The following is a 22,147-nucleotide window of genomic DNA, read 5'->3' as shown; positions in this document are numbered from 1 at the left end:
TTGTTCTTTTTCAAGACTGTTTTGGCTATTCTGGGTCCCTTGATATTTCATACATATTTCAGGATGGGTTCTTGTTTCGGCAGAAAACACTATTGGGATTTTGTTTGGGATTGCGCCGAATCTGTAGATTATTTGGGTGGAATTCTCATCTTCACGACTTTAAGTCTTCCAATCCACAAGCAGGAGAGGTCTCTCCATTATTTGTATCTTCCAATTCCTTTCAATATTGTTTCGTAGCTCTCAGTGTACAAGTCTTGTTTCCACACGTTAAATTTATTCCTAAGTATCTTGTTCTTTTTGATGCTATTGTAAATGGAATTGTTTTCGTAATTTCCTTTTCCAGTTGTTCACTGCTAGTGAATAGTGTATAGAAATACAACTGGGGGGGTGCCTGGGTGGATCAGTCGGTTGGGCATCCAACTTTGGCTCAGGTCATGATCTTGTGGTCTGCGAGTTCAAGCCCCACGTCGGGCTCTGTGCTGATGGCTCAGAACCTGGAGCCTGCTTTAGATTCTATGTCTCCGTCTCTCTCTGACTCTCTCTCTCTCTCTCTCTCTCTCTCAAAAATAAATAAATAAATAACTTCAAGAGAAATACAACAGATTTTTTACATATTGATTTTTTATGCTTCAGCTTTGCTGAATTGATTTTCTAGGTCTAATAATTCTTTGTTTATTTTTAGTGTTCACTTATTTTTGAGAGAGACAGAGTGTGAGCGGGGAAGGGGCAGAGAGAGGGAGACACAGTATCCAAAGCAGGCTCCAGGCTCCAGGCTCCGAGCTGTCAGCACAGAGCCCAACACAGGGTTCAAACCCACAAACTGCCAGATCATGACCTGAGCAGAAGTCGGACACTTAACCAACTGAGCCATCCAGGCATCCCATTCTAATAATTCTTTACGTGTGGAGTCCTTAGTGTTCTCTAGATATCAGATCAGGTCGTTTGCAAATAGAGATAGTTTTACTTATTCCTTTCCAATTAGAATGCCTTTTATTTCTTTTTGTTCCTTAATTACTCTGGCTAAAACTTCCAACATTATGTTGAATAGAAGTGGCAAAGTGGTCATCTTTGTCCTATTTCTGACTTTAGGGAGAAAGCTCCCAGTCTTCACCTGAGTACAGTGTTTGCTGTGGGTTTTTCATAAGTGGCCTTTATTATATTGATTCTCCTGATTTATTGAGAGTAGTTATCAGAAAACGGTGTTAGATTTTGTGAAATGTTTTTTATGTATTGAGACAATCATGTGGTATTTTTTTTTCATTCTATTAACATAGTATATTACATTGATTGCTTTTATGTTGAACCACCCTTGAATTCTTAGGATAAAACCAACTTGATCACAGTGTACAATCATTTTAATATGCTTTAATATGAATTTAGTTTCCTAGTATTTTGTTCAACATTTTTGCATCTATATTCATAAGGGATATTGGTCTATATTTTCTTTTTTTGTGATGTCTTTGTCTGGCTTTGGGATCAAGGAAATGCTGGCCTCATAGAATGATTTAGAAAGTATTTCTTCCTCTTCAGTTTTTGGGAAGAGTGTAAAAATAATTCATGTTAATTTTTCTTTAAATGTTTGGTTGAATTCATCAGTGAAGCCATCCATTCTGCTAACATCTGCCTTTTAATTGGAGAGTTTAAACCATTTACATTTAAAGTAATTGCCAATAAGGTAAGGAGTTACTTCCGGCATTGAGGTTTGTTGTTTTTTTTTTTTTTTTTTTTAAGTTTATTTATACACTGCCCACGAGAGGGGCAGAGAGAAGGGGAGAGAGAAAATCCCAAGCAGGTTCCATACTGTCAGCATGGAGCCTGATGTGGGGCTTGAACTCATGAACCGTGAGATCATGACCTGAGACAAAACCAAGAATCTGAAAGTCAACTGACTGAGCCACCCGAGTGCCCCTGGCATTGAGCTATTTGTTTTCTGTCTTGCGTGTTTTTTGCTCCTCAGTTCCTCAATTACTGCCTTTTTTCCCTTATTAAGAAATTTTTTATAGTGTCCCATTTTGATTCCGTTCTTTTCTGAATATTTTTAGCTGTTTGTGTAGTTGTTTCCTTGGGGATTGCAATTAACACATTAAGCTTATAACAGCCTCGTTTGATACCAATACTCTGCCCGTGTATATCGGTCTCCTCCTTTTTATTGTTGTTGTTGGAGATTACACCTTTCATATATTGTTTGCCAATTAACATAGTTACAATTATTTTTTAATGCATTTGCCTTCTAAATCATATGGAAAAAGGAGTCACAAACCAAAAGTACAGTTATGCTGACTTTTATTTTTGCCTGTGTTGTTATTGTAACCAGTGTTTTTTATTTCTTCGTGTGGATTTGAGTCACCATCTAGTGTTCTTTTATTTCAGCCCAGAGGACTCCCTTTAGCTTTCATTGTCGTATAGCTCTTCAAGTCCCATCCCCTCTAAGCATTTTTTTGTCTGAGAGTGTCTTAATTTCGCTTTCATTTTTGAGGGATAGTTCTCTTATAGAATTTTTGGTTGACTATCCTTTTCTTTCAGTACTTTGAATATATCATCTCTCTCAAAAACAAAAAAACAAAAAAACAAAGAATATGTCTTCTTGTTGTCTTCTGACGTCCATGGTTTGGGAAGAGAAATTAGCTGTGATTCTTATTGAAGATTCCCTTGTTTATGAGTCTTCTCTCTCTTCTTTCAGAATTTGTTGGGGTTTTTTTTACTCTATTTGCAAATGACATATTATACACAGAATATCCTAAACACTCCCTCAAAAGGGCGCCTGGAGGGCTCAGTCAGTTAAGCTTCCGACTTTGGCTCAGGTCATGATCTCATGGTTCATGGGATAGAGCCCCACGTCAGGCTTCCCACTAACAGTGTGGGGCCTGCTTGGGATTTTCTCTCCCCCTCTCTTTGTCCCTCCTGTGCTTGCACCCACTCTCTCTCTGTCTCTCAAAAACAGATAAACATTAAAAAATAATAAATTGAAGATGATACAAATGGAAAGATATTCAGTTCAATCCCTGTCAAAATACCAATTGCATTTTTCATAAAACTAGAACAAATAATACTAAAATGTGTTTGGAACCACAAAAGACCCCAAAGGTCAAAGTAATCTTGGGAAAGAACAAAGGTGGAGGTATCATAATACCAGATTTCAAGATAGACTATAAATCTGTAGTACTCAAAACAGTATTGTACTGGCAGAAAAATAGGTACATCAATGGAACAGAACAGAGAGCCCAGAAATAAACCCGCAATTATACGGTCAGTTAATCTATGACAAAGGAAGCAAGAATATACAATGAGGATAGGCAGCGTTTTTAATAAATGGTGCTGGGAAAACTAGACAGCTAACTGTAAAAGAATGAAACTGGACACTTTCTTTTACCACACACAAAAATAAGCTCAAAATGGATTAAATACTTAATTGTGAGACCTAAAGTTTTACATACGGAGTAATCTCTTTGACATTGGCCTTAGCAACATTTTTCTAGATCTGTCTCCTCAGGCAAGGAAACAAAAGCAAAAATAAACTATGGGGACTACACCAAAATAAAAAGCTGTTTTTGCAGTAAATGAAACTGTTAACAAAACAAAAAGGCAACCTGTTGAATGGGAGAAGATATTTGCAAACAATATATCTGATAAAGGGTTCGTATCCAAAATATATAAAGAATTTATACAACTGAACACCAGAAAATATATACATGAGTAACAATCCAATTAAAAATGGGCAGAGAAGGGGTATCTGGGTGGCTCAGTAGGTTGAGCGTCTGACTTCAGCTTAGGTCATGATCTTACAGCTCATGGGTTCGAGCCCCATGTTGGGCTCTGTGCTGACAGCTCAGAGCCTGAAGCCTGCTTCCGATGCTGTGTCTCCCTCTCTCTCTGCCCCTAACCCACTTGCATTCTGTTTCTGTCTCTCTCAAAAATAAATAAACATTAAAAAAAAATTATTTTAATGGACAGACGACCTGAATAGACATTTTTCAAAAAAAGACATCCAGATGTCCAACAGACAGATGCAAAGATGCTCAACCTCACTCATCATCAGGAAAATGAAAAAACCACAATGAGGTATCACCTCATACCTATCAGAATGACTGTAATCAAAAAGACAAGAAATAACAAGGGTTGACGAGGGTGTGGAGAAAAAAGAACCTTCATGCACTGTTGATGGGAGTGGAAATTGGTACAGCCACTGTGGAAAACAGTATGGCGTACCTCAGAAAAATTGAAAATAGAAATACCATATGATCTAATAATTCTACTTTCCTGTACTTACCCAAAGAAAACAAAAACACTAATTTAAAAAGACATGTGCACCCCCTTGTTTATTGCAGCATTATTTACAGTAGCCAAGATATGGAAAATGGGGTGTGTGTGTGTGTACACACACACACACACACACACACACATACACACACACACGTATACATACATATATACATACAGTGGAATATTACACAGCCATAAAAAAGGATGAGATCATGCCATTTGAGACAGCATGGAAGGACCTAGAGGGCATTGTGCTAAGTGAAAAAAGTCAGACTGAGAAAAGCAAATACCATATGATTCTAGTCATAAGTGGAATCTAAAACAAACAAAACAAATGAATAAACAAAAAGCAGAATCAGACCTATAAACATAAAGAACAAACTGATGGTTGCCAGAGGGGATGGGGAGTGAGAGAGAAGAGGCAAGTGGGTGAAAGGAGGAGGGAGATCCAGGCTTCCAGTTATAGAGTGAATAAGTCAGGGGAATAAAAGACACAGCATGGGGAATACAGTCAGGCTACTGTAAGAGCGATGTAATGGGGCAGATAGTAGCTACACTTGTACTGAATGTAGCATAACGTAGAGTTGTTGAATCAGTAAGTTGTGCACCTGAAAATAATTGTCAAGTGTACCTAAATTTAAAAAAAAAAAAAAAAAAGGAAGGATTCTTTTTTTTTTTTTTTTTGGTGTCTGGGTTTTGATCATTTACCTATAGTGTGTCTAAATGTGGCTCTCCTTGACTATAGATGCTGGAGAGGATGTGGAGAAATGGGAACCCTCTTGCACTGTTGGTGAGAATGCAAACTGGTGCAGCCACTCCGGAAAAGTGTGGAGGTTCCTCAAAAAATTAAAACTAGATCTACCCTATGACCCAGCAATAGCACTGCTAGGAATTTACCCAAGGGATACAGGAGTGCTGATGCATAGGGGCACTTGTACCCCAATGTTTATAGCAGCACTCTCAACAATAGCCAAATTATGGAAAGAGCCTAAATGTCCATCAACTGACGAATGCATAAAGAAATCGTGGTTTATATACACAATGGAGTACTACATGGCAATGAGAAAGAACGAAATATGGCCCTTTGTAGCAACGTGGATGGAACCGGAGAGTGTGATGCTAAGTGAAATAAGCCATACAGAGAAAGGCAGATACCATATGTGTTCACTCTTATGTGGATCCTGAGAAACTTAACAGGAACCCATGGGGGAGGGGAAGGAAAAAAAAAAAAGAGGTTAGAGTGGGAGAGAGCTAAAGCATAAGAGACTCTTAAAAACTGAGAACTGAGGGTTGATGGGGGGTGGGAGGGAGGGGAGGGTGGGGATGGGTATTGAGGAGGGCACCTGTTGGGATGAGCACTGGGTGTTGTATGAACACCAATTTGACAATAAATTTCATATTTAAAAAATAATAAATACATAAACATTAAAAAAATAAATAAATGTGGCTCTCCTTGAATTTATTGTGCTTGGAGTCTGTTGAACTTCTTGGATGTGTAGGTTCATGTTTTTCTTCAAATTTGGGACATTTTCAGCTATTATTTCTTCAAATATACTTTTTTTTTTTTTTTTAATGTTTATTTTTGAGAGACAGAGTGCAAGCAGGGGAGGAGCAGAGACAGAGAGGGAGACACAGATCCAAAGCAGGCTCCAGGTTCTAAGCTGTCAACACAGAGCCTGACGTGGGGCTTGAACCCATAAACTGCAAGATCCAAGCTGAAGTCAGATGTTTGAGCCACCCAGGTGCCCCTTCAAATATACTTTCTAATGTATATTTTTTGATAGAGAGTGCAAGCAGGGGAGGGGCAGAGAGAGGGAGACAGAGAATATGAAGCAGGCCCTGTGCTAACAGCATCGAGCCCGATGTAGGGGTCGAACTCACAAACAATGAGATCATTACCTGAGCTGAAGTTGGCCACTTAACCTGCTGAGCCACCCAGGCACCCCACTCATATGTGGAATTTTAGAAACAAAACGAACAAAGGAAAAAATGGCAAACCAAAAAACACTCTTTTTTTTTTTAATTTTTTTTAAACATTTATTATTGAGAAAGAGAGACAAAGCAGGGCAGGGGCAGAGAGAGGGAGACACGGAATCTGAAGCAGGCTCCAGGCTCCGAGCTGTCAGCACAGAGCCTGATGCGGGGCTCGAACCCACAAACCACGAGATCATGACCTGAGCTGTAGTCAGACACCCAACTGACTGAGCCACCCAGGTGCCCCCAACAAACACTTAACTATAGAGAACAAATTGCCCGTTACCAAAGGGGAGGTAGGTGGGGGGATGGATGAAATAGATAATGGAGATTAAGAGTACACTTATCATGATGAGCACAGAGTAATGTATGGAACTGTCGAATCACTATATTGTACACCTGAAACTAATATCTTCACTATAACGGAATTAAATAATTATGTGTCAAAATAGAATTCAGGTGGTATGATAAATTGAATAAAACCTCTCAATCAAGATAATTCCTTTAATTTCTGGCCCAAGGTAGTTCAAATAATTTTTTTAAAAAACCCTCAGTAGGTGCATATAAACTCTGGTGTTGATTTTGGAGCTTGATGAAGTTGACAGGTATCAAGTTAGGGCCTATGGGAGTTTTAACTGTAACTCATTTGACTTTCATAGATGAAAGTTAAATAGAATTTTATGTTCCTGTCTAGATGTATAGATCCATATCTGGCAAAACAAAGTTTTATTTAAATGGAACCATCTAGGGGCGCCTGGGTGGCGCAGTCGGTTAAGCGTCCGACTTCAGCCAGGTCACGATCTCGCGGTCAGTGAGTTCGAGCCCCGCGTCAGGGTCTGGGCTGATGGCTCAGAGCCTGGAGCCTGTTTCCGATTCTGTGTCTCCCTCTCTCTCTGCCCCTCCCCCGTTCATGCTATGTCTCTCTCTGTCCCAAAAATAAATAAAAAACGTTGAAAAAAAAAATTAAAAAAAAAAAATAAATGGAACCATCTACGTATACTTTGTAGCAAAGATGAAATTACATGTTGCACAGTATATGTTTTTATTTGGTTTTGCTTCTTAACTACAAACATCCTTACCAGAAAACTTTTATGTATCAGAAGGAATTTTTGTACTAAATGCGATATATTATTACACTTAATTATTTTTAAGAAAACTTGTGTAAGCCTCATGTGACATCACAAGTAATGACATCAAAATTATTTTGAAATCCAGCATGTCGGACATTGTCCCATTGTCTCCAGGCCTGCAGTGTATGTGTCCTGAAATCCGTGAATCCCTGGTGTGTGAGGGAATTTGTTTTTCTCTTTTTTTTTTTTTTTTTAATTATTACTATTTTGTATTTTCTACCTAGTTTACCAATGTTATTACAGGAGCTTTGGGAGCTGGAAACCTACCCTGAGGGTTGTTTTTTTCTTTTTCATTTTCTTTCTTTTTTTTTTTTTTTAAAGTAATCTCTACACCCAGTGTGAGGCTCAAACTCACAACCCGAAATCAAGAGTTGCATGCTCTACTGACTGACCCAGCCAGGTGCCACTCTCTTACTGTTTGTTTGTTTTTTTTTTTAATGTTTATTTATTTATTTTGAGAGAATGTGAGCAGGAGAGGGACAGAGAGAGAGAGAGAATCGCAAGCAGGCTCCATACTTGCTTGTTTTCCAAATACTCTTATTTCTTTGCTGTTAGATGGGTTTTTATTATTATTATTATTATTATTATTATTATTATTTTAATTATTTATTTTTTAATTTACATCCAGGTTAGTTAGCATATAGTGCAACAGTGATTTCAGGAGTAGGTTCCTTAGTGCCTCATACCCACTTAGCCCACCCACCCCCCCACACACACACCCTCCAGCAGCCCTCAGTTTGTTCTCCATATTTAAGAGTCTCTTATGTTTTGTCCCCCTCCCTATTTTTATATTATTTTTGTTTCCCTTCCCTTATGTTCATCTGTTTTGTCTCTTAAAGTCCTCATATGAGTGAGGTCGTATGATTTTTGTCTTTCTCTGACTAATTTCACTTAGCATAACACCCTCCAGTTCCATCCACGTAGTTGCAAATGGCAAGATTTCATCCATTTTGATTGCTGAGTAATACTCCATCGTATATATACACCATGTTTTCTTTCTCCATTCATCCATCGATGGACATTTGGGCTCTTTCCATACTTTGGCTATTGTTGATAGTGCTGCTATAAACATAGGGGTGCATGTGTCCCTTCGAAACAGCATACCTGTATCCCTTGGATAAATACCTAGTAGTGCAATTGCTGGGTGGTAGGATAGTTCTATTTTTAATTTTTTGAGGAACCTCCATACTATTCCCCAGAGTGGCTGCACCAGCTTGCATTCCCACCAACAATGGAAAAGAGATCCTCTTTCTCCACATCCTCACCAACATCTGCTGTTCCCTGTGTTGTTAATGTTAGCCATTCTGACAGTAGACCGTTTTATTATAATATGTCTTAGGGAAGATCTTTTTAGGTTAATCCTTTTGGGGAACCTATAAGCTTCGTAAACTTGGATGTCCAAATCTTTCTTTATACTTGCAGAGTTCTTAGTCACTATGTCTTTAAGTTAGCTTTCTGCCCCCTTTTCCCTCTCTTCTCTTTCTGGGACTCCAGTAATGCGTGGATGGTTTCTTCACATAAGGTTTCTCCATTCTTTTTTCTTTTCGCCCTTCTGACCAGGTAATTTCAAATGGCATATCTTTAAGTAAGTTCACGGATTCCTTCTTCTGCATGGTTGAATCCACTGTTGGAGTTCCCTATTGAAATTCAGTGCATTCAACTCTAGGATTTCTGTTTGATTTTTATCATGGTTTCTATTTCTTTGCGTTAAACTTCTCATTTTGTTCATACATTATTTTCCTAATTTTGTTTGTCTATCTGTGTTTTCTTATAGTTCACTTAATTTCTCTAAGAGGATTATTCTGAATTCTTTGTCAAGCAGTTCATAGATCTCCATTTTTAAGGGCCTTTTACTGAATCTATTAGTTTCCTCTAGTGATGTCATGTTTCCTTGATTATTTGTGATCCTTGTGGACTTGTGTTGGTGTCTGCACGTCTTTACAGAATGGCTTCAGCAGGGAAACCCTCCACTCGTCAGACTCTCCAGAGACTCTGGGTGGGCCATATGGTGATGTCCGTGGGCAGGCTTGGTGCTGGAGTCCTCAGGTGTGCAAATCTGATGCCTGGGTCAGCAGGTAGACAGGCCTGCTGCCTGGGTCCACTGGGATAGGCCTGGTGCTCGAGTCCATGTGGGTGGGCCTTGGATCCTGGGTCCATGGAGGTAGGTGAGGTACCAGAGACCATGGGGGGTGGGCCTGACAACCCCGTCTGCAAGAGCCAGCCTGATTCTGGTGCTGACTGGGAGCCTGGGTCCATGGGACTCAGCCTGAAGCCGGGTCAGTGAGGGGTTGCTTGGACCTAGGGTAAACTGGAGCCTGGGTCCATGGGAGCTGGCCCAGAGTCTGTGGTCATGGTGGCCAGCCTGGCTACATTTCTTAAACGACAGAATCACTATGGAGACTTTGAATGTTTGAGATGGTCAGATTTAGGAGGAATCTGAAGTCTCATCTGGCCAGTCCCTTCATGTTAAAGATGAGGAAACCACAATATAGAAAATAAAATGTCTAATCCAAGGTCACTTGGAAAAATAATGACAGAACGGATATCTCTTGCTCCTGTTCCAGTGCTCTTTGATTTATACTACCCTGTCCCAGCAAGGAATGTTATCTTAAGAGGTAAGTTTTGTAATTAAGTCCTGTCTAAAACTCATGATCTTCAACCTTGATAGATAATCCTTTTGTGGTATGAGCCTTTCAAGTTTCCCTGACATCTTAACCCATATGAGCCCAGTTCTTATTTTCCACTCCCTCCCTATACTCGGTGATTAACATACTATATTCTAATTGTTGACATTAGCCTTCCGTTACTCTTGGAATCTTTAGACTTATATATATGCTTTTGGAACTTTCGTTGGCTTTGTTTTATGACAAATACTCTTCTTTCTGTTGTAATTTCTTTTGGTGGCTACATAATTTTATTTACCAAACTATTGCATGTTGACAAATAATATGTATCCACAGCATATCCGTAACTTAGAAAACGAATCTAGCAGGAACCATGACCATTATGAATCCACACTGTCTAACTAATTGAGGTGATCATAATGCATGTTTCTATTTCCATTATCTGGGACCCTGTTTTGACCTCCTTTAGATAAGAGAGTCCTAAAATCTGTCCTTTTTCTTTACTTTTGAGAATCTTGTCCTTCTCTGGTAATACTCTTCAAGGGTTTTATTTAACTTCCCTTTACTGAAAATGACCATGATCTAATTCCAGCATCTTTTCAAGGAGGAAGCACAGAGTAATGTTTGATAACTATGTGGGAAGAATTCAATCAAGAGAAGTATAGAATTTGGGAGGCTGGCTTTATCACAAGTCTGTATCAGATTAAATGTGTGTTGGCGGGGAGGGACAAGGGAAAGAAATAGTAGTTCTCTATGGAACGCTTCTCTTCCCACCTCATCACTACTGTCATTCCATTAGAAAATTAGAAAGCAGAAGGATCATCCATGTCTTCACAAATACTGTCCTGCACAATGGCAAGCCATCACTAAGCCTTGTATTTCCAGATTCCAAATGATATAAACTTCATAGAATTTCTAAAATATAAGGAATCATCCTAAGTGACTAATTTTAGAAATCACAGCACTTGGAATTTTCGTGCTGATGATCTAACAACCATGCCCCATAAAATAATCCCTGTGGTGCAGGAGTTATGATCTAATGAAGATGAGACCTTTCACCACTCACTGTTACACAGTCCAGTGTAATACAGGGCTCCATACAGGATTCAGAGGAAAGTAAATGTACCTTAGGCTGCTGCTATAGAGAAATACCTGTATTTTGTTAGGGTAAAACACAAATAGGCATAGTTGGGAGGAAAATATTCCAGGTGTTAGAATCTGTAATTGCTCAGAATGGCACAGAATATGTTACTAGGAAGATGAAGAACGGACCCCTCTAGCTAGAGCATTGGGTTTATTTACATTTTTTTAAATGTTTATTTATTTTTGAGAGAGGGAGAGGGAGACACAGAATCCAAAGCAGGCTTCAGGCTCCAAGCTGTCAACACAGAGCCCAACGCGGGGCTCGAACTCACAAACCACAAGATCATGACCTGAGCCAAAGTCAGACACTTAACTAAGCACCCACGTGTCCCGAGCAGTGGATTTATTCAGAAGGCAGTAGAAGACTGGGTTCTGGGCACACTCTGGAGAGCTTGCAGAGAGCATCCTCAAATGTGGTACCCATACTGACTTACTGAGAAAGATCGTTTTCAGAGGCCAATCAGCTGAATGTACAGATGCAGACAGTCTGTTCAATTTGAATATGAAAATCAAAACGGAGACTGAGATTTCAGTGAACGGTGAAGTTATAATGTGTAATGATTAAATTTGTGAAATTTCGTACATTGTTTCAGGAAGTGTGGGGTCAAACGTATTCATTGATCTTTTTTTTTTTTTTTTAAGAAATTCATGTTACTTAACTTGTTTTTATTATGAAAGAATTTTCCATGGTCATTAGATCTGGCATCTGAATTCCTGCTGTTCTCCTGGGATCCAGAAGTAGTTGTAAAGTTATCAGACCAGAGTTTAAAGAGGAAGGCTTAACTTCTTTAGCCATTTTATATGATAAGCGCATTTACCTTCCTATTTAATTCTGTTTTCTTTTGAGCAAGCCAAGACTTCCAATTACAGCTAATCCGTTTTTCCTTTGGGAGAATCAAGGTTTTGGTCAGGTTTTAACCCACATTCTTTCCTTTAGAGCTCTTTTTATTAACACTCTTAATTGTAGTTCTGCAAAACAAACAAAAGATGATTCATGTGTGTGCTAACAGAAGCAAGCAGAGGATGGCACGATTTCATGAAGTCGAAACCTTGTGGTTCTAGGCTTTTTTTTTTCCATATAATTAGTTTTATTTGAAAATTGTATGGTTAACAGACATACTTATCTTAAGATATTCACCATGGCAAAAATTTATCCTAACATAGGCATTTTATTTACTTCTTAAAGGACTTTCTTCAGGAGACGCCACACCTTTGATGCACGAAAACGTGCTGAGTGCATCCACGCATGCTGTTAGTGACGATGAGTCTGCAGAAGTAAATGCTAATGATCCAGCAGAAGCCCCGAAGCTAGTTCTTCAGTATCTGTTCTCACTTATCCGAGGTGAAGTTGAGCAGGTGGATTCAAGAGCACTTCCCCTTTGCCTTCACCAGGTACTCCATTACACTCTTGCCTTCCGCCCTCAGCATTTATAATCACGTAAAATACAGTTCTCTGCGACTGATTCTCCCCCACCTGTCCTTGGTGAGCCCAGGAGGTGGCCCTGCATCAGTGGCTGGTGGGAAATTTAGCATGCGACTACTGGTGGCCACACATGGGCTATGAATGATCAATCCGTTCAAATAATCACTGCCTTCCTTTATTTGGCGAATAAGCTGTGTACGAATAGGAGTCTGTGTAGCAAGTGCTTAGTAAGTACCAACTAGATGCCAAAAACTCTGCTAGACTGGGGGGAACAAAGATTCCTTAACAGTTGAGTCTGTCCTCAAGAGAGCCACTGTGGAGTAGGAGCAACACTTACAGAGATAAATAATTGTAGAAGCGTGTACTAAGTGTAGACATATATCTAAGATTCAACAAAAGCACAACACGTGTGATTAACTTTGTCCTGTGGGCATCAGCAGAAAAGAAGGTGACTCTTGAGCTGGGTTTTGTGGGGTATGCAGGTGCTCACCAGGGCGAGCTGGTTCAGGAAGACAGATCAGCTCCTGCAAAGACATGGCGGAGATGTTGTTGGAGATTAAGATGGAAAAGAGATGGGATAGTGGGGGGCAGGGAAGCCTTGCTTCTAGGGACTGGGAGTCTTTAGTGAGGGGAGTGCCAAATCAAATTTGAATTTTAATGTTTATTTTTTTTTGAAAGAGAGAGAGAGAGAGAGACAGAGTATGGGCAGGAGAGGGGCAGAGAGAAGGAGACACAGAATCCGAAGCAGGCTCCAGGCTCTGAGCTGTCAGCACCGAGCCTGATGCGGGCCTCGAACTCATGAACCGTGAGATCATGACCTGAGCCAAAGTCAGATGCCTAACCGACGGAGCCGCCCAGGTGCCCCGCAAATTTTGATTTTAGAAAAATAGCTCTGCTGATGATTGGGAGGGTAAGTTAGGAGGTGAAGAGCCTGGACACTGGGAGGTGTTCCAGACGGTAGAGAGGAAGCTTTTGTACACAAGAGCCCATTCAGAAAAATGAGATATGAGCTGCATTTTATTTTTCCTTTAAAGTGAAAATAATAAAATAATGAAGAAACTGAGACTCCCTCACAAAACAAATTCCTTATAATTCTGGGGTCAGAATTTGTTTCTTCCATTCAGAGCATCTGTTTTTGGAACATCATGAGAGAAATTTGAACATAGTCGGTATGTTACATAATATTATTTTTTGCTCTAATTTCTTGAGACTAGTAATAGAATTTTTTCTTGTTTTTTTTTTGACTATTTATTTATTTTTGAGAGAGCAAGCAGGGGTGGGGCAGAGAGAGAGGGAGACAGAATCCCAAGCAGGATCCTCTCTGTCAGTGCAGAGCACCATGTGGGGCTCGAACTCACGAACCGTGAGATCATGACCTGACCGAAACCAAGAGTCAGATGCTCAACCGACTGAGCCACTCAGGTGCTCCCCACCCCCTCCCCCCACTTTTTTTTGGTCTTTTTCTTTTTGGTAATAGAATTGTAGGTTTTGTAGTATATAGCGTCCTTGTTCTTGAGAGATACGTGCCCAAGTGTTTGGGAGTAAAATGACATAGTGCCCATATTATGATATTTTCACTTATCATGACGTATGACATTTCAGTAGGAAAAAGTATGTAAGAGGGGGAAAGGCAGAGAAAGCAAATTTGGCAGAATGTCAACATTTGACAGATCTAATAAGAGGTAAATGGCTGTTGGTTTCACTCTTCTTTGAACTCTTCTGTAGAATTTTGATAAAAAGTTGAGGGAAAGGACATTTGGAGTAAAGAAGGAAATAGCAAATGTAGTCAAATCTTTTCAAGTTTATGTCACTGGGCTGTTGTTTCGTTAAAGGTAAGAAGAATGTTCTTTTCTACTCCTATATGATCCTGCAGCCGAGGCAGTTCTAGGACTGCTAGACCTTGATCAGGCCGCAAGATTATTTAAAACAATTTTTAAGTTTGTTTGTTTATGTGTCTGTTTGTTTGTATTTTTATTTACTTATTTTGTAATCTCTGCACCCAGCATGGGGCTCAAACTCACGACCCTGAGATCAAGAGTCACGTGAGTGAGCCAGCCAGGCTCCTTTTACTTAATTTTTTGACGTCTCAATATAAAATTCCACCCCTAATCCCCCAGGAACCTATCAGTTTGCTGAGTCCTTTAGGCCGTGGTTCTTACATGTCTGAGCAATCCGTCCTCCCCTGACAGAGGGGCTTAGGGGACATGGTGGTGGTTTAAAAGTGGGGCTTTGGGCTCCCCCACTAACAGTCTCAGTGGCTTTCAGTTTCTTCTGTAAATGGCAGAGGACTCAATGAAATAATGCACGTAAAAGCACTTGACGTAGTGCTTGGTACACAGTAAGAGCCAAGTAAATGCTAAGCATTATGACTGTAGCCTCACTGTCGCTAATTCAAAGACCGCTTGCTTGGAGAGAAGGCTGGGGGTCAGCAGAGGCGCTGAGGCAGCAGGAGTGAGCTGCAGGGTGTGCTCTTCAGCCGAGAAGACTTGAATCCATCCGCCTCCCAGGGGAGACACAAATCAGGGAGAGGTGGAGGCCGTTTCGTCCATTTCAGTAACTCCCAGCAAGGCACATTGTGTCTTTCCCCTGGAATTGCTAGTTACTGACATTTTGCCGAATTTTCATGCCCCCCACCCCCTACAGACATGTATTTGCCACTGAAACACCGTAATTTTTAGGTATTATATCACATCACCCCTAAATACACACGCATGTGTTTCCCAACACCGTGGGTACCCCTCTGCGTGACCTGTATCAACCACAAGAAACGAGATGCTGGTAAAATAGTATTATTTCACGTACAGCCTGTATTTGAATTCTCCTCACGTTGTTCCACAAATGTGACTAGTTTTCCCCGAATCCAGGATCCCATGAAAGACCACACATTGCATTCGGTCGTCAAGACTCTTTAGTCTTACGTGATCGGAAACAGTCTGTGCTTGAAAAGTTTTTTTTTTTTTAACTTTCGTAACATTGACCCTTATGAAGAGCCCAAGACTTCTTGTAGAATGTCCCATAATTAGGTTTTGTCTGATTATCTCTCCATGGTGTGATTCAGTTTAAACCATTTTGGACAAGGATTCTGCTTGGGTAACATTGCATACCCACTTCTCTCTTGAACCCACTCTGGTCTGGCTTTTGTCCCCACACTCTACCAAAATGACATTCTGAAGGTCGTAGGTGGCCTCCATGTTGCAAATCCAGTGGTCAGTCCTCAGTTTCCATCCTGCTGGAGGCATTAGAACCTTTGACAGGTTAATCACATACTCCCATTTTGAAGCACTTTCTTTATTTGCCTTTGGGACCCTTCCTTCTTGGCTTTCACGTCTTGCCTCACTAGCCATGCTTTCTCTGGCTCGTTTGTTGAGTCCTCCAAAGATTACTCAGTTTTCAGCATTGGAGCACTTCACTAGGCAGTTCTGAACTCCGGGCTTCGGTATCTGGCCTCCTGAGGTGTCTATAGAGCATTTCAAACTTAAGATGTCCCAAATCAAACTTCAGTTTTTCTTCCAAATCTTCTGCTCTCCTAGTCTTCCAGACCCTTTTGTTAAACGGCAGCTCCATCTGTTTAGTTGCTGAGACCAAATACTTTACAGCCAAATTTTATTTACCTCCCCCCACATCCAGTTCCAGTCAGAAAGTGCTGCAGACCTATTTCCACATATGCCCGGAATCTGAGCCCTTCTTCCCTCCTTCATTGCCCCCACCCCGGTACGGGACACCGTCACATCTCACCTGGTTCTCGCAGTGAACCCCTCACTGTAGAAACCCTGTCCTCTCGCTCTTCCATGTTATCACTGTCCTCCATACAGCAGTCATTGTGACCCAGAGAAGATGTGTCACGTCATGTCAGCCTCTGCTTAGCCCTCTCGTGGCTTCTCATCAGAGTAAAAGCTAAAATCCCTACATGGCCTAGAAGACCCTGCACGGTGCGGTGCTGTTCCCTGGTACACCTCAGTTTCTGAAGCTCTCCCTCTTAGTCACCCCTTTCCAGGTACACTTGCCTTCTGGTGTTTCCTCAGATATCCAAGGATGCTCTTACTTCAGGGCCTCTGGTGTCTCCTTTCTGCTCTTTCTGAGGAAACCACTAGAGGCTGCACCGAAACAAAGGACTAAACCAAGGAGCAGGATGTGAGATAGCTGAAATTGGGGATCTTGCCTAGGAGAGAGGCGAAGGGAGTCTGTAGGTGAAGGAATGTTCTAAGACGACAGCTTTGTACTGAGGAGAGAGTAACCAGTTCCGTTTGGAGGGGATCAGAATAGTCTAGGGAGAAACTTCTATATCATTTTCCTATTTCTGAGTATTTGCTGTACCTGAGTGTATCAAGGGCAGATTTAGACTCTTGGTGATGTGTTTGGAGTTGTCTAAGTGACAAGTGCATGGAAAACTGTGTCCCCCCCCCCCCACCCAAAAAAAAAAAAAAGAAAAGTGGGAGGGAAAAGGAAAGAAAAAAGTAACTCCAGGGAAAACAAACGGTTTTCAGGAAGGGAAAAGTAGTAAGAGTTTACTATCTGGATAGGCTCATGATAAGGTACACATTAGATGTTATCTACCCGTAACAGGCTAACAGTGTGTGTGTGGGCGGGGGGGGGGAGGGGGATGTCACAGAATGTGTACATGTAGCGTGTGTTTGCAGGGCTAGGCTGAGGGGAGCAAAAGACTCAGTCCTCATCTTCTAAAACTGAAAAATCCAGAAATGACCAAAATAGGCATAATGTGTAGGGAGACACAGGTTAAAAGAAAAAAACCGGAAGGACTCTGAATGCTTGCTCCCGAAGAAAGGAGAAAAGGGCAAGAGTGGCAGGGCCTTGTGAGCACATATTACAGGGCTCTGTGACTCCATATGCCACAGGCACGCACGGTTTTAATGAAAATAACTGAAAGGAGACACTGATCATTCAAACATAAGGTGAGGACAGCCTGTGGGTTACGGTGGTGGCGATGGATACGGAGAGGGATGGATCGCAGTCCTCTTGAGGGGACAGTCACTAGGATTTGGTGGGGGTACAAAGCAGATGAGAGAAGTCAGAGATGACCAGGAGATGCGGCTGGGTGAGTGGTGGTACCATTAACAGAAATGAGGAATTGGTTGGGGCGCCTGGGTGGCGCAGTCGGTTAAGCGTCCGACTTCAGCCAGGTCACGATCTCACGGTCCGTGAGTTCGAGCCCCGCGTCGGGCTCTGGGCTGATGGCTCAGAGCCTGGAGCCTGTTTCCGATTCTGTGTCTCCCTCTCTCTCTGCCCCTCCCCCGTTCATGCTCTGTCTCTCTCTGTCCCCAAAATAAATAAAAAACGTTGAAAAAAAAAAAATTTTAAAGAAATGAGGAATTGGAGAGGGAGAGTCCATTATTTTGGAAGTGATGTATCATTGAATATGTGCTAAAGGCTGTTGGAAACATGACTACAGTTACATCAGATACATCCTTGTATTTTTAGCTCTTGAAACTCTTGAAGATTCCACTTAAAAATTCTTGTTCTCGGTATGAGTAATCTTTCACACACTTATTTAATATGACTGCAGGCTAGCTTTAAGTATATAACTGAACTCATAAACTTGGACGCCTTTCATATAGAAGTGGGAAGGGAAACACCAAGCGGGGTGCTCTGTGCTCAGTGAGTTGATACTGAACTGGTGTCAGACTCAGACAGGAAATCGATGTGCTGGGATCCTTGAAGCCAGTCTCTGTGACTGGGGTCAAAAAATACACCTTCCTACTTCCCTTTTCTAGTTCCTGGTAGGTGACTTAAAACTGTTGCCCTCCCAAAGTGACTTTCAGCTTACTTCTTCCCATGATTCTACTCTGCATCTTGTACTTCTGGGTCAGACTCAGACTCAGAAACCATTCTCAGCACTTGCTGCTGTGTGTTGACCACTACGTAGACACGTACTCCCTCATTACCCTTTACAGCAGCCTAGCAACCTGGTCTCGGAGAGTTGTAGTTGTTACTGTCCCTGTCGGACGGATAAGGGAAGCTGCGGCTTGAGACATGAGATGACATATCTGTCCAAGGTCACATGGCCAGTGGTAGCAAAGCTTGGACCAGAACACAGGTCAATTACTCACCTCCACACTCCGCGTTCTCTCTGCCGTTCCAGGCTACCTCCAAGATTTAGACCTGAGATATCAAAGGAGAGCCAGTCTTCTCTTGGCCTGCTAGACTGGCCAGGGGCGGGCTTCTACCGGGGCAGTGTATTTATTTTCTCAGATGCCCTTTCACCTGGAAATGCCTTTTACTTTTGAGGCATTGGGTCTCATGACCCTCTCTCTGTGGTTGCTTTTAGGTTACTGGAACTGTCACAGAAATCTGGAAGCTAATTGAAATGTATATTTCTATAGTGCCAGAAAGTCTGGTTTGTAAGCGTGTGCAGCTTTTTATAAATGACTGTGCCAGTGGTGCACAAATGCAGCAGACAAGGAGAATAGCTTTGAAGAGCCAGAAATCTAATCGTCGTGGGCAACCAGAAACCGTGTTGGATGTGATGGGTAGTCGATTTTTCACTAGAAGTTGATAAACGAAATGACACTGGTTTCTGTTAGGCGTAACCCAGTGGTGCTCACCACTGCTGGCTCATGAGAACCACATCCAGTGACGTCCATCATGTTGGGAGCTCAGGATTGGCCATGATGGAAGTATTGACACCACAGAAACGAGCAAATGCTACAAATCAGGGCTCTCTCCAGCACTCAGGGGCCAGAGGTTAGACACGGACCAGCACACTGCTGGTTGTAGTATATGAAATTCTTGTTTTGGGAGTAAAAAGTGGTCAAATATTGACAATCTGCTGTGGTTCCAGTAGGACCAATATAGCACACCTTTAGATTGATGAGCTGATAAAGACAAGCAGTTTATCCTTTGCAGAGTCCTGAGAATAGAAAATAAGTGTGGGCTCAAGCTTTAGGTGAAATTAAAACTTGACAGAGAAGTGATTGAGTCCAGTTACGTATATCGCCCATAGAAAAATGTTAGAGCTGTCGTATAAATTTTAAGCTAGGCAAATATTTTCTTTTAAAAGTATGCCACCATAGGACTTGGGGGAAAACCTTCCTCTTTGTTGCTTGATTATAGGTTTGACAAGGACTTCATTGCTCTTTGCATTGGCAGAGAGCTGGAAAATGGAGATAGGGATCTATAAATGGAACACCTTTTTTAACTAGAGACTTAGTAAGAATGAAACGGTTTTACAAGTGTAAAGGACTTATGTGAAATACTCTAAATATGACACCAGTTTATGCAAATATTTCTCAGTGAATACTTTCAGTTTTACTGTTCTGTTAATGCCATATCTAAATAAAGATAGAAATAAAAGATCCCCGCGTTTTTAGAGGCCAAGAATTTTTCAATTGAAGTATGCGTTAGAATGAATCTGGTAACTGATCAACCTCGACTTGGTCCAGATCCTGAGGCTCTGGACCCCCCCATCCAGTGCCCTTTATACTGTGTGGCACTTTGTATATATTCCAGCCATCGTTGCTCAACGTTTAGCACTATTGGCCTTTTGTGAAATATCGAAAGAGAACCAAAAGTCAGTGTCCCGTGAGGTAGTTTGTGAAATGCACATGAGTCTCATGTGACTTGACGCCTTTTAACTTTGTGATTTACAATACATAGTCAGTCACTCTTTCCCTCGCCCTATATCTTTACAAGCCCCTGTAGCGTTTTCCTCATTCGTTAGAGTTCTTACTTCTAAACTCTAACAAATCGGTGAAGTTTGCTTTGATGTGAAGTAGAGTAGGAAGAGAGGTTGTGTAAAGACCAAAGAACATCTGTGTTTACTCTGCTTGTGATAAGTGACTTCAGAAATGTGTCCTGTGCCTACAGTCAGATTTCTTCTCATCTGGTGAATAAGAGTTTTCTTAGTTTGATGACACTCTGAGAGTGTCAAGGTCTTGATGTTTTCCAGGTTTGCCTTTTCATCCAAATATGAATCTAATTTCCTGTGTTTGTTTGTTTGTTTGTTTGTTTGACAGATAGCAGAGTCCTATTTCCAGGAGGAAGACTGTATCCTTTTCTTAATTTCAGGAAGAAATTCATAGGACTGACTCATAGAGAACTGCCCATGTTTTTAAAATTGAGATTTACATACAACATGTTTATATCTGTTGTTTTCAGTGGGTTTTAACAGCTGTGTCCACCCATGTAACCACCTCAGAAAGCAAGATGTAGAGAATTTCTGCTACTCCGGAAAATTCTCTAGAACCACCCAAATTTGACCTGACATGTAGAAGCCCCAATTTTACCATAATATCAATATTTGCGTGTTTAGGAGAGGGGGGGAGAAGCACATTGCTGAAAAGTATAATTTGAAAATCTATTGGATTTTCTTTCTTTTGAATTAAAACAAGTCCAAGTCAAGTGATATTCATTTGGCCATACTACACCTGGTAAATCTCAGGACTTTCTTATTATAACTTCTGGCTGCAAAAGGAAGACCGAATTCTTCATTTGTAATAGAAACAGGATAGATGCTGTCAAGTGAGACCGCCCAGGCAGGAGCTTAGCTTCTCTATCGGAAACATTTCTTCCCCCAGTTTTCCACTTGGCCTTTTTATAAATGGCTTCTCTTTTTCAGGGATGGCCCAATATCTACTGTCTAGAAAGAATGTGCCCTAAACTTACCTGTATTTCCCCATTGGTGCAATGTGTTTCTCCTGCTAACCTTGTTGACTTTTACCACGTCTCTAAGCAGACTGCAGGAGAAGCAGCTATTATCCCTGTCAGACAAACTGTGGAAACTTGAGACGGTGGCAGTTCATGACTAAGCGTGTGGGAAATCTAATTCTGGTGGAAATGTGGCTAGAACGCTTTTCTAACCAAATAGTGAGTACTTCGTAGTGCACTGAAGACCAGCACCCACACCTCGGGGAGCTTCTTGGTATGCATATCCAGGGGCCTGAGAATCAGAGCTTCAGGGATCCGACCCAGGAATATGCATTTTGGCAAGTTTCCCAGATACTGTTTGTGTCCAGTAAAGTTTGAGAAACATTGGTGTACTTTAGGGCAGAGGGAAATGGAAAATGGAATCACCCCGCTTCCCCCTGGCCTACTTGATGATCCCCCGCCTAGGCGGCGGATGAACCTCGGTTATCGTGGGAAGGGCAAAAAGCTAAACAGCGAGTTTTTTCTCTTCCTTCTTTCTGGGTCAACATTTAGAACAAGGCCCAAAGGAAGATAGACAGCTGGACAATTTATCACGACCTCCTATGATGCTAAATGCATGATACGGATGAAGGCGGAAGTTTATACGAAAATCCCACAAAAGAGTAGATGCACGTAATTATGAGAATCCCTCTGGCCAGTTGGGTAAATTTCCACAAAAGACCCATATAATGTTGTGCTCTGTCCTTGTTCAGGCGTGTAACCCTTTGGTGTTGTGGGAGAAAAGCCTTCGGTGGGAAATAAGTCGAGGGTCAAGGTGAGTGGATTATCAGGAACACACCTGACTTAGTAGCACAGTTGCTTGACAGAAGGTGATTTAAGGGGGAAAAATGGGAGACACTTAGACTCTAGGATTCCCTGTGGGTGCTGTTTCCAATTACATTACTTTTAATTGATTCTTCTAGAGATATATTCGCAAGCAGGCATTCCTTCAG

The 22,147-nt window shown here is 41.3% G+C and overlaps 1 protein-coding gene across 2 annotated transcripts in view; it reads left to right on the top strand.

Moving 5' to 3' along the window:
• CNST (consortin, connexin sorting protein) overlaps positions 1-22,147 on the top strand; it is a 118,081-nt gene that overhangs the window by 61,628 nt on the left and 34,306 nt on the right. The window contains exons 3-5 of one of the 2 annotated variants that reach the window (XM_058701407.1): positions 9,929-9,979; positions 12,318-12,523; positions 20,525-20,555. In XM_058701407.1, coding sequence (XP_058557390.1) covers positions 9,929-9,979; positions 12,318-12,523; positions 20,525-20,555 — 288 coding nt within the window. The remainder of the gene's footprint in view (positions 1-9,928; positions 9,980-12,317; positions 12,524-20,524; positions 20,556-22,147) is intronic. The other variant, XM_058701408.1, reaches the window with a different exon arrangement.

This window comes from Neofelis nebulosa, chromosome 15 (genome assembly GCF_028018385.1).
Source record: "Neofelis nebulosa isolate mNeoNeb1 chromosome 15, mNeoNeb1.pri, whole genome shotgun sequence".
Lineage (NCBI taxonomy): Eukaryota > Metazoa > Chordata > Mammalia > Carnivora > Felidae > Neofelis > Neofelis nebulosa.
This window is presented reverse-complemented; position numbering and strand designations above follow the sequence as displayed.